General features: G+C 51.4%; 2 protein-coding genes across 2 annotated transcripts; one reads left to right on the top strand and one right to left on the bottom strand.

The window, feature by feature from the left end:
- The first annotated feature begins 1,861 nt into the window (after positions 1 to 1,861).
- On the top strand, positions 1,862 to 12,102 carry LOC117187843. The gene is made up of 2 exons (XM_033390716.1): positions 1,862 to 2,674; positions 11,171 to 12,102. Exon 2 carries the CDS (start codon positions 11,450 to 11,452, stop codon positions 11,879 to 11,881), a length of 432 nt encoding a protein of 143 aa, XP_033246607.1. The 5' UTR covers positions 1,862 to 2,674; positions 11,171 to 11,449; the 3' UTR covers positions 11,882 to 12,102.
- Positions 12,103 to 14,305: 2,203 nt separating this feature from the next.
- On the bottom strand, positions 14,306 to 17,882 carry LOC108159993. The gene is made up of 8 exons (XM_017293709.2): positions 17,778 to 17,882; positions 16,375 to 17,250; positions 16,178 to 16,319; positions 15,910 to 16,103; positions 15,740 to 15,839; positions 14,822 to 15,672; positions 14,626 to 14,767; positions 14,306 to 14,539 (listed from the first exon to the last, which is right to left on the bottom strand). Exons 2-8 carry the CDS (start codon positions 17,248 to 17,250, stop codon positions 14,421 to 14,423), a joined length of 2,424 nt encoding a protein of 807 aa, XP_017149198.2. The 5' UTR covers positions 17,778 to 17,882; the 3' UTR covers positions 14,306 to 14,420.
- Between the last annotated feature and the right edge of the window lie 62 nt (positions 17,883 to 17,944).

Below are 17,944 nucleotides of genomic sequence, written 5' to 3'. Positions count from 1 at the left end.
TAGTCGGAGTTCCCAATACTAGAATGCTAGTAAATTTAGAATGCCGGACTTCAGCCAGAGAGATATACATATACAGCCCGACGTTCTAGAGAAAACTAACTTCTTTAGCCTCACTAAACAGCCACTGAACAGCTGACGTGTTGTCTCTTTTTCTATTTTAACACATATTTTGACAATTACTCGTGTAATTTACATGCATACATATGTATGTACATGCACTCCGCTTTGGAATTTGAAGATTCACTTCAAATATTTAAAAAATATCTCCTCTTTTAATATCTAAGTTTTAATAATTGCAATAACCATTAGATTTTTTTAACTTAGAATACATTTATGAACGATTATTCCATTGATATACAATATGAGTTATGAAAATCAAATATGCTTAATCATATAAAAGAGGACGTTAAAGTGGCAGTTTAACATGTACATACATATGTACATAAATATATGGCTTTAGATGAAGGCCTTTTTAAAACTCATTCCCACAATGAAAAATCTTGCAATAAACGCTATATTTTTCAGCTGCCATGTTTTGAATTTAGAAAATTTATTTTATCTTCTACGGGTGTTCACACATGAACATGGTTACGATTTATACTAACGTACATAAATGATTATATATTTGGTGATTCACAGATGGATTGACGCTAAGAAGTCAAAGTTGCACTACTGGCCTCCATAAATATGTAAAAAAATATTAATATTAAATATGTAACAGGCCGTGGGATGTAGCTATGAATAAGCATGATAAAATTCATGATAAGAGTAATAACCCATAGGGTTTCTGTATACCTAAATAAACAATAAAATAAACTGTACATATGTATATGAATCGCACATTCGTACAAATAAACCGAGAGGGAACGTTGTGAGTTGCTGCGCAGACCGCAACTCTACATGTACATACATATATCCGATACATAGTCAATATGGCTACATTGAGCGACAATGTGTGCGTGCGGGAGCGACAGAAAACGTGTCTGAACATGTCGTCGGGCGCTGCGTAGCCACTGCAAGTTAATTTGTTCCTTTTGGCTATAAAAATGATCCGATCTAATCCAGATTCAGCAATCTCATAGATCAAAAATTTGGTTGCTCTAGCTCTTATAGTCTCTGAGATCTGGGAACTCATATTTTGCAATAGGCAAAGCCGACCATGAAACCTGTGTGTTAGAGAGAGACAGAGCGAGAGAGAATGAAATTTTTTTATTGATTCTGGCTATAATAATTATACGACCTGGCTCAGAAGATATAGTCATCCTCTACGATTCGGCGTTTTCGGTTTTCTCGTATCTTTGAAATTGTGTGGCATCCCCGCCCTTTGTGGGATTCTTGTAGCTCTCTAGCTCTTGTAGTCTTTCAGCACTAGGCGCTGATAGGGACGGGCAGACGGACAGACGGACGGACGGACAGACAGACAGGGCTCAATAGACTGGGCTATTGATGCTGATCAAGAACTGTTTGAATCGTTGAGATCACCTTGGACCTCGGTGAAATTGGGTACTCCAATTCCGGTGGGCCGAAAAATGCCACCTTCCGCAAAAAATCCTCATTTGGGGGTTCGAGGCAACAAGTCAAATGGGCCTACTCGAGTCGAAAACTGTGATCAGTAGGAATTGATTATCGGGTATGAAAATAAATAAGAACCAGTATGTTGCAAAGGAAAATAAAATTTCCTAAAACATAACTAGCGGTCGGGGTTCCTCTCTCTCAATCTATGTTTTTTCCATCTCACAAGATAGGTTGAAAAATTTAAAATTGAGAGAGAGCTCGCACTCTCTCATCAATTCTTACCTTTTAAGATCAGAGATTCTAAAAGAGAGAGAGAGAGAGAATACCAATTCCGCCGTTTAATTATTGTGAAGGCATAACCCTCCACAACACTGACCACGACACCATCCCCTGAAGGGACCGCCCCGACGGCTTGTTATCTAATTTCATTATTATCTCAGTTCATTATCACTATTATCCGATTTTATTACTTCTATTATTATTAGTATTACCAAGACAAGCAACAATGAATCCTTATTTTCACCCATTAAAGTAAGAAATAGGCTAAGAAACCCGAAAACAGTAGGCCTTTTTTACTTATTAGAACTAAGAGAACCAACACGTAAGAGAGACGCACACTACGGCCACGCAGCGAAGAGAGACGCACACCACGGCTATACGAAGGCGAAGAGAACCAACACGAAAGAGATACGCTCTTACGCCCACGCAGCCAACGCAAGGAAGAGAACGGCTATACGCAGACGAAAAGAGACAACATGAAAGAGAGCGAAGCGGCAGAGAAGCCGCCGATCGGTCTTACGCCCACGCAGCCGAGGAAAAGAGCCGACGGCGAAGCAGGCAATACACCCACGCAGCCGAAGGCGGCGCAGCAGCGAAGCGGCAGAGAAGCTGCGAAAAAGAAAAGCCGAGGCCTGGCACGGTCCAGCGCGAGCCAAGCTCGGGAGTGATCTCCGAGGGCTGAGCCAGACCGGTTGTGCGGCGGAAGCCAAAATAGATGTGAAAAGTGAGCCGGGACCGCGCCGTGTACGCAATAAGCCGGGCTCGCCCGCACGCGGTGAATGAAACCAGCTGTGACCGCACCCACGCGGTGTGCAAAGGAAGCCACCGAAGTGACGAGGACCCGCCGTGGGGGAACAGGACCCAAAGAAGGGACACAAGGGTGAGCCACCTCACGTATGTGAGCTCTGGGGGGATAGATCGGTGCAGTAGGCAGGTATAAGCAGAACATTCCCGCAGTTTCTTTACATATCCATGCCCACATGTTGTTTATGATATTTTTTTTGGCGTTTATTTCCCCGCTGCAGGCTCGGGATTTTAAGTAGGGAAATGATCCGAAATCAATAAAGACACCAACCTCAACCCAATCTCTGCCTCAGAACATTCGCCGTAGGAGTCACTCACCCCCCTCCCCCTCTCTTCCCTTTTCCCGGGAGGCCCGGCGAAGTGGATGTGAGTCGTGGATTCATGCGGCATTCACCAAGCTGGGTTTTCCCTCTCCTATACCTTTCTCCCCTGGGGACCCGGCGATGCTGGATGTGAGTCGTGGATTCACGCGGCATTCGCAAAGCTGGGTTCCCTCTCCTACACCCTCGCCCGGGGGACCCGGCGACGCAGATGTGAGTCGTGGATCATGCGGCATCTGCTAGGCTGGGCTCCCCTCTCCCACACCTTTCCGATCCCTGACCCAAACCCCGTCTCCCGCCACACATGACCCCCAACGCCCGTCTCTGCAGCTCCCAAGCACGGCTTCACCCACGCCTCGTGGCCGGGCCAGGCCCGACCGTCCCACGATCCACCCCACGGGCGCGCTTTCGCCACGAGCGGCTCTCCCCTTAGGTCCTCACACAACAAATTTTGCTGTGGGGAAGGACCGGGCCCTGGACAGACTGAGAAGCTGTACCTCGGCCTGAGAACTTCCTTACATATGGCGCCCGAGCAGGGACTCACGAGGGGAGAGTCGGTGAGCATAGGGAATAAGTGAAAAGCAGTTAAAAGCATAGCTCGCAAACGACGGTCAACACTTTTTCCCTTTGCTGTCTCGTCACTGACAAAACCGAAAAAGACCACGAAGACACGGTCTCTCACTGAGCAGAACACTTTTTGTCTCTTCGCTTGTGTTATGTGTTTCGGGTTTTCGGGTGAGCCCGACACACGATCCTGTCTCACAATAACAACTTAGAAAGACACTTTGGTCAAGCGCTCACAGCAAAAGTGTCTTTAGATGAGCAGAACCAAAAAAGTGTCTGAGTAAAGTGTTTTTGGTTTTTTTTTCGTGTATATGTTTATTTATTCATGTTTTCCGCATCTTTTGGGCTATTGTATTGTAATATGTATATTTATTTGCAAAATTGGCAAACGAACATTTTCGTTTTGCTTTTCACGATTCATTTTAAGCTCCAATAGTCAAACCGTATAGAATTCACAAAAATTGATAGTTGCCATAAGCATCACACGTACAAGCACGCATACATACGCAAAAGGCACTTTGTTCGTTCACTCGCGACAAGATGCTCAGTGAAAAACAGGAACAAAAGAGAAGTGAAAAAATCGATCTTTGCTTGAGCGAAGAGCGAGTTGAGCAAAAACAGATTTGATCGGGTCTTTTCAGTCCATTTTCTCAATGTGTCCGTCAATGAGAGGTTTTTATCAGACACGCCGAAAGTGTCAACAGTTATTTGTGAGCTATGGTTAAAAGTGAAAAGGGAACCAAGCAGCAGCCAACAATTAAAAGGCAAGACCCACAAAAGCAAAACAGCAAACGATGCTTCGGAGCCACGGATCAGAAAAAGCAGCAGGAGAAAAGGAAGGAAAACTTAAAATCAGTGATTAGCAGCCAAAAATCAGAGTCCCGGCGAATAGCCAGCACCAATCTTTGATCCCTCGACTTATGTAAAGCTGAGGCTGGTTTCTCTAATACCCCCCAAGCAACAGCCGCCGGCACGTGTCCCAGACGCGCCGGCGAAAACCACGCGGGAAAAAAAAAACGAGGGGGAACGTTGTGAGTTGCTGCGGAGACCGCAACTCTACAGTTATACCCGATACTAAGTCAGTATGGCTCTCCTCCGGCAGACGCCGCTAATATTAAACGACACGACAAGGAGTGCGTGCGAGAGAGACAGAAAATCAGTCTGAGCGTGACGTCGGGGGCTGCGTAGCCAGTGCAAATTTATTTGTTCCTTTTGGCTATAAAAATGATCTGATCTGATCCAGATTCAGCAATCTGATAGATATGGTCATTATCTATGATTCTGCGTTTTTAGTTTTCTCGAATGTGCAATATTGTGGATGCAACAGATTTTCGTCCTTTGTGGGGGCGGAAGGGGGTGGGGCGAAATTCTGAGATATACGTTTTATAGTGAGATCTAACAGAAGTGCGGATACCAATTTGGTTACTCTAGCCTTAATAGTCTCTGAGATTTGTGGATGCCCCAGTTTTTCGTCCTTTGCGGGGGCGGAAGGGGGTGTGGCGAAATTTGGACACGAAACGGTCAAGGTCCGATATCACAGGAGTGTGGATACCAAATTTGGTTGCTCTGGCTTTTATAGGTTCTGAGATCCTTGAACTCATATTTTGCAATTGACAAAACCGACCATGAAACCTGTGTGTTAGAGAGAGACAGAGCGAGAAAGAATGAAATTGTTTTCTTGATTCTGGCTATAATCATTATTCGATCTGGTTCAGATTTTGCACTGTAGAAGATATGGTCATCCTCACCGATTCCCCACCTTTGTGGGGGCGGAAGTGGGCGGGGCGAAGTTTTGAAATATTTTTGTAGCAGTGACATATCACAGAAGTCTGGATCCAAAACATCGTTGCTCTAGCTCTTATAGTCTTTGAGCACTAGGCGCTGAAGGGGACGGACGGACGGACGGACGGACGGACGGACAGACGGACGGACGGACGGACGGACAGACGGACAGACAGACAGGGCTCAATCGACTCGGCTATTGATTCTGATCAAGAATATATATACTTTATTGGGTCGGAAACGATTCCTTCTGGACGTTACACACATCCACTTTTACCACAAATCTAATATACCCCAATACTCATTTTGAGTATCGGGTATAAAAACCACGTAGCCAGCCACCTACGAGGCAGAAAGAGACGGGGAGAGACGCGAAAAACCACGCGGCCAGCCACATACGCGACAGAAAGAGACGGGGAGAGACGCCGAAGACACAGCACCGCGTGCCGGGAGAAAATGGCCGCGGACGGCGCCTAAAACTTTGGCACGCGACGGCGACAAAGCGGCACCAGCGACAGAGTAGCAAAGCAGCAGCAGCGGCGCAGCGGCAGAGCAGCAAAGCAGCAGCGACAGAGCAACGAGGCAGCGGCAGAGCGGATAAGTAGCAGCGACAGAGCAACGTGGCAGCGGCAGAGCGGAGAAGGCGCAGCGACAGAGCAGCGAGGCAGTGACAGAGCAGCGAGGCAGTGACAGAGCAGCGAGACAGTGACAGAGCAGCCAAGCAGTGACAGAGCAGCGAGGCAGTGACAGAGCAGCGAGACAGTGACAGAGCAGCCAAGCAGTGACAGAGCAGCCAAGCAGCGAAGCAGCGGTAGAACAACGGAGCAGCGAGGGACAGCCGGCGATCGCAGAGGAGCAGCTACATGGCAGAGGAGCCCTCGGCCACAAAGTCATGGCCACGGCCAATATAAGGCGGAGCAGGAACACCGGTCAGGACAGTTGTTACCGAGCAGTCAGACAGTCATTACCGGGCAGTCAGGCAGTTGTTACCGAGCAGTCAGACAGTCATTACCGGGCAGTCAGGTAGTTGTTACCGAGCAGTCACACAGTTACCACCGAGCAGTCAGACAGAACCTTTCCCTGTACCGCGCCACGTATCCTTCGACAGGATCATCCAACCCAGTGCTGTGTATCCTAGTACAGGATCACCGATCTAGTACCGTGCCGCGTGCCCTTCGAACAGGATCCCCCACCCCAGTGCCGTGTATCCTAGTATAGGATCACCGATCCAGTACCGTGCCGCCTGTCCTTCGAACAGGACTCGCGTATCCTAGTACAGAAGCCCCAGACCCAGTACCGTGCTGATAAGGACTCGTACCGGTGCCCCGATTAGTGTACCAGGATCAGGATGAACATCCGCTGGATAGCGTCCCGCAGGAAGGACAAGCTGCAGAGCCTAGCTAAGGAGTTTGGACTAGGAGAAACTGGGACTGTAGAGGACCTACGGAGCCGGATCACCGCATTCATCGCACGCCCTGGGCACCCCGAAGCCGTGCAGGCAAGGCTGGACGAATTGGCTACGCACTTTGGGAACATACCGAGCCCCAGGGACCACCGGAGTCCAGCCACGTCACCCGGGCCAGAGAGCCGGACGAAGATGGAAGACAGCAAGGAGGGACCAAAACTGCGATTAATTGTACCCGAGCTGCCCAGCACGAGCCAAGGATCCACCCACGGATACCGCGAGTCAGCAACCGAGACACCGGCCGCCCAGGACGAGCAACCACAACGAGCTGCCCAAGGACCACTCCAAGGAACCAGACCAGAGGCGTCCAGCAAAAACCACGCGCCAGTACCCACTACCGCTGGACCCCTGGCCACGCCTAGCCACCAGACAACCACGGAAGGAGAACATCCACGTCTTCCTCAGGGACATCGGGTCTCACGCACCGGAGGGGGTGAGATCTCGTACTCGTTACTGGCGGACAAACTCCGGAAATGGGGATTTACTTTCGACGGCCACGCGGACCCACTAGAGTTCATCGAAAGGCTCGAGGAGCGAGTGGAATCATACGGCGGGAGCCCAGAGCAGTTGCCGCGAGCCATCTCCGGTCTCCTTACAGGTAAGGCCGAAGGATGGTTCCGAACTTTTCAGATGCAGGGACAGAATTGGACAGACTTTCGGAAAGAATTCCTAGAATTCTTCCTGCCCCCCAGATACTTCCAGCGGCTGGAGACACCATACGAAGTCGGGAACAGAAGCCCAAGGAATCCTTCCGGGATTACCTTATCGAGTTGCGTCTGATGATGCAACGAGCCCAGTATACTCGGGAACAGGAACTCGAGCGGATCTACGAAAATCTCCGTCCGGAGTATCAAATGAATACGCGCAGACAAGATTTCCGATCACTCACAGAATTGACCCAGCTCGTCTCGGCCTACGAAACCGCGCGGGACCGAGACGCACTCCGCAGCATCGGGACCACGCAGAACCATCGACCCCGTGCCGCCTTTACCGGCAATGGAACCAACCCCCAACGGGGCAACACACACGAGACGCCCGGGAAAACCGAGATCGCCAACCGAGGAATCGGCCAGGAGGAAGAGCAAGCGATCGATGTACAACGAGCCTGCCGGAACTGTGGGGAAAACGGCCATTTCAGTGGTGCGTGCACAAACCGACAGAAGCTGTTCTGTTGGGAATGTGGCCACCGAGGGGTCCGGACCATCAACTGCTGCCGGAAACCAGCGTCGGGAAACGGGTCGAGTCTCCGCCCAACTGGGACATGGACGGAGGCGCGCACCCAGGAACAGGAGAAACCCACCCATTAAGCATGACCGGAGGAAGGATCGCTGCCCTGGTGGACATCAATGGGAGAGCATTTGCGGCCACCCTCGACACTGGAGCCACACGATCCTTCATCAGTGAGCGGCTGGCGAAGGAGATAGGGACGACCGAGAACAGGCGAGAGGTGAGGACCAGGATCCGCCTGGCAGATGGAACCAGGAAGGAGATCAACCAAGCGATAGCAGTCACAGTGCGCCTGGATCAGCAAGAAACACAGGTATCTCTTCTTATACTCCCCACGGTATTAGACGACTTCATCTTGGGGCTCGACTTCCTCTGTGGCATCCGCGCAAGGATCCACTGCGGACGGGCATATCTACAGCTGAAGTTGCAGCAGAAACCCGCCGGGACGATACCATCATGCACCGCCCAGCCACGCCCACGGTCTGTCACGTTTGCGGACTCCACTGCCATCCGAGACCAGCCGCAGACCAACACCCCACAGCCAACCACGAACCATCCAACCGCAGTGACAACAAAGCCCTACCAGACAAGATCAAGCAACAACCCCAGGACTACGCCACCACAACAGGACACGAAGAAAGCTACGACGGAAAGAACTGCGACACCGATGGAACCAACCATGGCCAGTTCCCCAGCACGAACCCCGACACCAACAGGACAACGCAACAAAACGAAGACTTTGGCAGAGACAGCTACGGCTCCACTGGATCAATCCAGGGCCAGCTCGTCGAACCAGGAGTCACTAACAGGACACAGCAGGAAGCAAGGGACTTTGGCAGAGACAGCTACGGCTCCACTGGATCAATCCAGGTCCAGCTCGTCGAACCAGGAGTCACTAACAGGACACAGCAGGAAGCAAGGGACTTTGGCAGAGACAGCTACGGCTCCACTGGATCAATCCAGGGCCAGCTCGTCGAACCAGGAGTAACCAACAGGAGACAGCAGGAAACAAAGGACTTGGGCAGAGACAGCTACGGCTCCACTGGATCAGTCCAGGGCCAGCTCGTCGAACCAGGAGTCACCAACAGGACACAGCAGGAAGCAAAGGACTTTGGCAGAGACAGCTACGGCTCCACTGGATCAATCCAGGGCCAGCTCGTCGAACCAGGAGTCACTAACAGGACACAGCAGGAAGCAAGGGACTTTGGCAGAGACAGCTACGGTTCCACTGGATCAATCCAGGGCCAGCTCGTCGAACCAGGAGTAACCAACAGGAGACAGCAGGAAACAAAGGACTTGGGCAGAGACAGCTACGGCTCCACTGGATCAGTCCAGGGCCAGCTCGTCGAACCAGGAGTCACCAACAGGACACAGCAGGAAGCAAAGGACTTTGGCAGAGACAGCTACGGCTCCACTGGATCAATCCAGGGCCAGCTCGTCGAACCAGGAGTCACTAACAGGACACAGCAGGAAGCAAGGGACTTTGGCAGAGACAGCTACGGTTCCACTGGATCAATCCAGGGCCAGCTCGTCGAACCAGGAGTCACTAACAGGACATAGCAGGAAGCAAGGGACTTTGGCAGAGACAGCTACGGCTCCACTGGATCAATCCAGGGCCAGCTCGTCGAACCAGGAGTCACTAACAGGACACAGCAGGAAGCAAGGGACTTTGGCAGAGACAACTACGGTTCCACTGGATCAATCTAGGGCCAGCTCGTCGAACCAGGAGTCACCAACAGGACACAGCAGGAAGCAAGGGACTTTGGCAGAGACAGCTACGGCTCCACTGGATCAATCCAGGGCCAGCTCGTCGAACCAGGAGTCACTAACAGGACACAGCAGGAAGCAAGGGACTTTGGCAGAGACAACTACGGTTCCACTGGATCAATCTAGGGCCAGCTCGTCGAACCAGGAGTCACCAACAGGACACAGCAGGAAGCAAGGGACTTTGGCAGAGACAGCTACGGCTCCACTGGATCAATCCAGGGCCAGCTCGTCGAACCGGGAGTCAGCAACAGGACCCAGGAATCACCAGGATACTCCAGCAAAGATAGCTGCGGCCCCGCGGGATCAATCCAGGGCCAGCTCATCGAACCGGGAGTCACCAACACGACAGACATCACGCAAGCCACGAACCCCGATACCACAGGACGAGATCACAGAAACCCCGACGACGGACTACCAACTGGAGCCATTAGCCGACGCCGAGATAGCTCGGGAACGCAACCCGTTTCGCCCAGCCGACTCGGATGACTACGAGAACGCGATCTTGCTCACCATTACCACCCTGGAACTGGAGGACCTATCGCCGTGGCAGCAAGCCCTATACCCCACAACAAAACCCCACGGAACGAGCCAACAGGACGATCAAAACCATGATCGCCCAGTACATCGATGGAGACCAGCGGACATGGGACGAGCTGCTGCCCGAACTCAGCCTAGCCATCAACAGCAGCACATCGGACACCACAGGCTTCAGCCCAGCATTCATCGTACTCGGCCGGGAACCTCGGTTGCCTGGAGCCTTGTACGAAGAGGCGACCCCAGAACTAGGCGAAGTGACAGAGATCCCAACCGACAAGGCCAAGCGACACAAGGAAATCTTCGCCATCGTACAGGAAAATACCCAGCAGGCATCACAGACGCAGAGCAGGAACTAACACCTACGTCGACGCGAATGGAGACCCACGATCGGGACGCTCGTGATGCTACGCCAACATCACCTGTCCAAAGCGGCGGACAACTTCGCTGCCAAACTGGCTCTCAAATATGAGGGGCCTCACAAAGTAGTAAAATTTATTTCCCCCACCATAGCACGACTCCAGAAGCATCCGCGAAGACAACGACGAACGGCCGGACTAGCCGACCTCAAGACCTACCACGACCACGAGCACACCCTCAACAGCGACGACGTCGAGCACACCCTCACCAGCGAAAACGAAGAAGACAACGAAGACAACGATGAGGACGACCCCAGCACCAGGAAAACCGCGAGTTCATGAGGGCCACTTATGGTAGTGCGCTGCCGTAATGTCCTCGCCCCACAAGGGGCAACCGCGTACACACGCAGTAAGATAGCTTAACTCCCCTTAGGGGATTAGAGTAAGAAATAGCCAGAAACTAGAAAATGCACCGATCAGGGAAACCCAGGGCACAGGGCACATCAGTGGCACAGGTCAGGTTCTAACCAAACAAGGTTTCTTCCCCCCACCAGATCCGACATGGACAACCCAAGGACGAGCGACGCACAGCCTCTAGAGGCAGAGGATGGCACGGAAGGGCATCCTAGGGGTGCGTCGCCGCCCAGCTCAAGGCAACCACGGTCCACGACCAGCCAACCACAAGCAAGGCACCACTCCCCGACCCCGCAAGCAGAACCGGGCAACATCACGCAGCATCCCGGACACCAGCTGGGACGACGGGTGGCACGCCAGACTGCAGGAGTGGGACGCGCAGGAGGAGGCGGCAGCCCCGGAAAGAGGGGAGAATCCCGATGGACCACGCACCAATGAAGTGGCTATCGCCAGTTCCCACCGACCACAACGCCCCGAACCCGGAACCGACGAACTGCACGGCCCGAGAGGCCGAACCAGGAAACCCGAGCCAACCAAAGGAGGACAGCGACCTGTCATTGGGCTTGGAAGAGGCAGAGGCGGGCGGACTGCTCACAGCGTTCGAGGGGATGCCCGAGCTAAACGCGCTGCAGGAGGAGCAGGAATGGCCAATCGCCCCAGTCGCCTGGCGGGTAAGCACGCCTGACCGCCGCATCCCGCAAAGCCTGCTGGAAGGCGCCAGCGCTCAGGCAAACGCGGCGCGTCACGGGCGCAGCCGGATCCGCAGCCTAGAACACCACCACGGCCAACGCTTCCGCGTATGCATCAGCGGAAATTTGGTGCGCATTTCACCGCGCCCCACCCCGAAGTAGGAAGGGAGTGTGAAGGCATAAGCCTCCACAACACTGACCACGACACCATCCCCTGAAGGGACCGCCCCGACGGCTTGTTATCTAATTTCATTATTATCTCAGTTCATTATCACTATTATCCGATTTTATTACTTCTATTATTATTAGTATTACCAAGATAAGCAACAATGAATCCTTATTTTCACCCATTAAAGTAAGAAATAGGCTAAGAAACCCGAAAACAGTAGGCCTTTTTATACCCGATACTCAAAATGAGTATTGGGGTATATTAGATTTGTGGTAAAAGTGGATGTGTGTAACGTCCAAAAGGAATCGTTTCCGACCCCATAAAGTATATATATTCTTGATCAGCATCAATAGCCGAGTCGATTGAGCCATGTCTGTCTGTCCGTCTGTCCGTCCGTCCGTCTGTCCGTCTGTCCGTCCCCTTCAGCGCCTAGTGCTCAAAGACTATAAGATCTAGAGCAACGATGTTTTGGATCCAGTCTTCTGTGATATGTCACTGCTACAAAAATATTTCAAAACTTCGCCCCGCCCACTTCCGCCCCCACAAAGGACGAAAATCTGTGGCATCCACAATTTTAAAGATATGAGAAAACCAAAAACGTAGAATTGTAGAGAATGACCATATCTTTAAGACTGCGGAATCTGAATTGGATCGTATTATTATTATAGCCAGCATCAAGAAAACAATTTCATTTTTTCTCGCCCTGTCTCTCTCTAACACACACGTAGCACGGCTACGCTTAGAGTAAAACATTAGCGCCTAGATCTCAGAGACTTCAAAAGCTAGAGCAACCAAATTTGGTATCCACACTCCTAATATATCGGACCGAGACGAGTTTGTTTCAAAATTTCGCCACACCCCCTTCCGCCCCTGCAAAGGACGAAAATCTGGGGATATTCAAAAATCTCAGAGACTATTAAGGCTAGAGTAACCAAATTTGGTATCCGCACTCCTGTTAGATCTTACTATAAAACGTGTATCTCAAAATTTCGCCCCACCCCCTTCCGCCCACACAAAGGACGAAAATCTGTTGCATCCACAATATTGCACATTTGAGAAAACTAAAAACCAAGAGAACCAACACGAAAGAGATACGCTCTTACGCCCACGCAGCCAACGCAAGGAAGAGAACGGCTATACGCAGACGAAAAGAGACAACATGAAAGAGAGCGAAGCGGCAGAGAAGCCGCCGATCGGTCTTACGCCCACGCAGCCGAGGAAAAGAGCCGACGGCGAAGCAGGCAATACACCCACGCAGCCATACACCCACGCAGCCGAGGCCGGCAGTCGAAGGCGGCGCAGCAGCGAAGCGGCAGAGAAGCTGCGAAAAAGAAAAGCCGAGGCCTGGCACGGTCCAGCGCGAGCCAAGCTCGGGAGTGATCTCCGAGGGCTGAGCCAGACCGGTTGTGCGGCGGAAGCCAAAATAGATGTGAAAAGTGAGCCGGGACCGCGCCGTGTACGCAATAAGCCGGGCTCGCCCGCACGCGGTGAATGAAACCAGCTGTGACCGCACCCACGCGGTGTGCAAAGGAAGCCACCGAAGTGACGAGGACCCGCCGTGGGGGAACAGGACCCAAAGAAGGGACACAAGGGTGAGCCACCTCACGTATGTGAGCTCTGGGGGATAGATCGGTGCAGTAGGCAGGTATAAGCAGAACATTCCCGCAGTTTCTTTACATATCCATGCCCACATGTTGTTTATGATATTTATTTTGGCGTTTATTTCCCCGCTGCAGGCTCGGGATTTTAAGTAGGGAAATGATCCGAAATCAATAAAGACACCAACCTCAACCCAATCTCTGCCTCAGAACATTCGCCGTAGGAGTCACTCACCCCCTCCCCCTCTCTTCCCTTTTCCCGGGAGGCCCGGCGAAGTGGATGTGAGTCGTGGATTCATGCGGCATTCACCAAGCTGGGTTTTCCCTCTCCTATACCTTTCTCCCCTGGGGACCCGGCGATGCTGGATGTGAGTCGTGGATTCACGCGGCATTCGCAAAGCTGGGTTCCCTCTCCTACACCCTCGCCCGGGGGACCCGGCGACGCAGATGTGAGTCGTGGATCATGCGGCATCTGCTAGGCTGGGCTCCCCTCTCCCACACCTTTCCGATCCCTGACCCAAACCCCGTCTCCCGCCACACATGACCCCCAACGCCCGTCTCTGCAGCTCCCAAGCACGGCTTCACCCACGCCTCGTGGCCGGGCCAGGCCCGACCGTCCCACGATCAACCCCACGGGCGCGCTTTCGCCACGAGCGGCTCTCCCCTTAGGTCCTCACACAACAAATTTTGCTGTGGGGAAGGACCGGGCCCTGGACAGACTGAGAAGCTGTACCTCGGCCTGAGAACTTCCTTACATTATATTTTTATATAAAATATATTGTATAAAGTACCTAAATCATAAGTTCACATTTATACTGACTGAGTACCGGGTATAAAAGTAGAATCGCTGCCCTTGCCGCGATCCCGCTTGTTGTTTATATGTTTTGATAATATTTTCGTTTAATTTGACATCCGTATACAGCATAACGATTACTCAGGGGCTGACCACATGACCCTGGAAGTAGATAGTTCTCTGATCCCGTATGACGAAAGCAAAGGGATGATCGAAGCTAAGCACCATGGTGAAGCTCGAGCGATTGGTGATCATTCCATCTGTGAATCACCAAATATATAAGCATTTATGTACGTGAGTATAATCATAGACCCATAATCAGGTCTGATAAGCAAATCGCACGTACATGTGGCGGCAGAGGCCTCGGCCCCCTCCTCGTTGACGTCCAAAGCCGCTTTGTGAGCAAATTTGCTGATCTTCCCGTTGGCCTTATCTCCCAATAGGCCGCTCAGATCGGAATCGTCGGTGAACAGCTCTCGGATGCCCAACTGCAAGGGTGAGGTTGAACGAGGCACATGTATAGTGGACTATTTTTTTTTTACCTTTTGGAGGGTTCCCTTAAGGTCTTCGCCGCACTCTATTTTGAACTTAGGCAACTTCACAACAGCCTCCATACAATGCAATTGCCGAGAGAAGCCAGAGATTTTCTGTTCCATAGCTCCGAGGCCATCGCGTTCCTTGGGCAGGAACAGGAACATGGAAAGGTTGGAGTTCAGGTACGGGAGCTCGATCACTTGTGCCTGGAGATCGGTGAAGTAGCGGGCCTTAAAGTAACCCGTTTGAGACATCATCTGAACGGGAACCGTTTCTTCTCCCGTCACCCAGAAATTGCCCTCCTGAGTGTTGCTGGCATCGAACTTGGACTGCCACTCACCCTTGAAGTAGATGGCATTCAGTAGCACTGCCATCACGTCGGGCTTGAGGCTGTTGGGCTCCAGAAGATTCAAGATCTTGCCATTCGTCTGTTCCTGTACCCACTTGTTGATACTTTCTGTCGGATCCACCCCGCCGGCGACGCTAAACATCTGTGCATCAGCATGAAAGGCGTCACGGACCACCTGGTTATACTCCTCCTTCAAACGGAAACGATCGTTGACATAAATGCGGTTTGCCAGCTTCAAGGTGGGACTATCCGCTCGTGGCTGGAAGAGGCCGTCGAGGACCTCGTTGTACTTGCTGGTCACCAGTTGCTTGTCCTCTGACGATAATTTCAGGTAGTTTTGCAGCTCTGTGGCGGTAGCGCCTGCAGCTCCCATGTAGACCAGACTAAGGATGGTATCGATGGCGAAGGGGGAGATGATGAGATTCTTGCTGGCATAATAATCTTTGGCCAGTATTTGGTAAATCTCCTCCGAGGCTTGGCAAGCCACAAAGGCTGCCAAGAGCGTAAGGCCTGCGGCGAGATGGGGATAGCGTGAACTTTAGACTCAGCCAGCTATTGATCTCAGCCTCCAACTTACACATGTAGAATCTCATTTGATTGCCTCCAAAGAACTGTTCGCCGATGAGCGTGCCTATGAATAGAGCGGAGTTTGCTCTGAGACGTGTTATACACGGGAGCTAGTAGAAGATTGCGGGCTCTGACTGCAGCTCAATTGAAACGATTGAGTGGGTTCTCAAATGATTTTTATTTACTCTCTTGGCTGATATTAGCAGAACTTGAAGTGTCCAGTGATGCAATGGACTCTCTCTTCAGATCACTGGGGGAGACGACGCGACCGGCGAAGAAGACCGCCTGGCTGCTGCGTATATAGAAAACGAATGGGTGGTCCACTTTGAACAGCTTCTTGCTCATGTTCAGACTCATCGGCACAATTTTCATGACTGCAAGGGGAAGCATGTAAGCATAAGCAAATAGCTGGAAACGTCATTGCCGGAATAGGGGAAAATCTACTCACATGTCGCGGCCGCTGCCTCAGACCCTGCCTCGTTGATGCTGATGTATCCGCGATGCTTGGCCGCCGAGATCTTCTGCCCCGTCTTTGTGGTGAAGAGTCCGTCCAGATTAGCCTCGTTGCCAAATACCTCCGATATCCCCAGCTACCGAAAAACATCAGATCAGTTCGGATTATCAGACGGGGCACGCTCTTCTCACCTGATTGAGTACGTCCTTGAGATCCACATCGAATTCGATGGTCAGCTTGGGCAAGGCTATATCGACATCATCCAAGGTCATGGCCCCCTCAATATCGGCCAGATCCACCGACTTCAATCGCTCCTCCAGATCTAGTATGCCGCACGTAGTGTCGGGCAAGATGATCAGCATGGAGATGTTCGAGTTCTCGTAGGGTAGCTGCACGGCCCGTGCTCGCAAGAGGGGCAGCTCGGCGTACTTGAACTTGTCCTCCTGGTACATCATGTCCACCTTAACGCTGTCTCGCAAATTCAAAAAGAAGTCGTCCTGTTCCGTGATCTCGGGAGTGAACGGCTTCTTCCATTTGCCCTTGAAGTAAAGAGCGTTGATGAGCACCGCACTCGTGTCCTGGTTGACCGCATCGGCCTGCAGCAGCTCTCTGATTTTGTCTTCCGTCTGCTCCTTTACCCAGGAGTTGATCTGCCCCGTCACGGCCACAGCGTCGGAGAACTTTACGGGCTCTGCCTTGGACTTAAAGAAGTCCCAGGCAAACGCATTGAACTCCGGCTGCAGTTCCAGCGTTTCGTTCACATACAAGCGGTTCACAGACTTCAGAAGGGGTCCCCTATCGCCGTAGTTGCAGTTGGTTGTCCAGAACTCGCCAAAGGATCGGGCAATGTGCGCCTTGTCGCCCGGGCCCAGGTGCAGGCTCTTTCGCAACTCCTCGGCCGTCGATCCAGATGCCCCCATGAAGGCCAGCGTCAGACAGCTCTGTATGGAGGCCGGCGAGAAGACTGTGTTGACGCCTGGCTGGCTACTCTGCTGGAGAACATTCTTTGTGATGGCATCCACCAGTTCCCGAGAAAACTGATTTCTGCTATCCTCGGCCAGCGTCATCTGCAAGTACAAAAATATATTTTATCTCACTTTTTAAAATCAATTTGGTGTATTTTTTCACTTTCGAATGTCAATGTGCTTCTCAGCAAATGTGAATACAAATAGACGTTCAATAGATGGATGGTTGTGGCACCGATAGTCGAAATCACATTCAAATACTTTTAATTAATTTTTTTCCCATATAGCCAATCCCATATAGATATCGTGATGTTAAATTGTCGCATGGGCGACATATGTGTGTACTATATACTATACTGTACTGTATATACTATAATATGATGAGTCGCCTCACTCGATAATAAAAAAACTTCGATTTTGCTTAGTGTTTGGAAACTTCTGTCAAATTGGAATCTGTTTTTAATTTCTTTGTGTCGTGGAGCTGTCCGATAATCCGCCAATTGCTACTGGCAGGGAATGAAAGGCAGAAGTCGTGGACATCCCCTGATAAGATTTGATTGGCTTCAGCAGGTGAGAATAACCGAGTCTCTACACCATGCCAGCCACGCTCTTATTGATTGTTTACTTACTTCTCGACGAGGAGATAGAAATATAATTAAATTTGGGAAACGGAATCGAGCAGTGCAGCTCTCGGTGGTAGGTGTTCGGCTGGCGGTACGGAGCTGACTAACGCCCAGCGGTGTGGGTGTTTATCGTGACTCAGACCGGTACTCAGAGCGCACTGTGTCTCGATTAG

Source organism: Drosophila miranda, chromosome 3, assembly GCF_003369915.1.
Source record: "Drosophila miranda strain MSH22 chromosome 3, D.miranda_PacBio2.1, whole genome shotgun sequence".
Taxonomy (NCBI): Eukaryota; Metazoa; Arthropoda; class Insecta; order Diptera; family Drosophilidae; genus Drosophila; species Drosophila miranda.
This window is presented reverse-complemented; position numbering and strand designations above follow the sequence as displayed.

Excerpts from the sequence above, each read along its gene's own strand:
- LOC117187843 (XM_033390716.1), top strand. The coding sequence starts at position 11,450 with ATGGACCACGCACCAATGAAGTGGCTATCGCCAGTTCCCACCGACCAC.
- LOC108159993 (XM_017293709.2), bottom strand. The coding sequence starts at position 17,250 with ATGACGCTGGCCGAGGATAGCAGAAATCAGTTTTCTCGGGAACTGGTG. Across the intron at positions 16,320-16,374 it reads TCAAGGACGTACTCAATCAG|CTGGGGATATCGGAGGTATT; the intron begins GTGAGAAGAGCG and ends GTTTTTCGGTAG. Across the intron at positions 14,540-14,625 it reads CGAGGCCTCTGCCGCCACAT|ATGGAATGATCACCAATCGC; the intron begins GTACGTGCGATT and ends GGTGATTCACAG.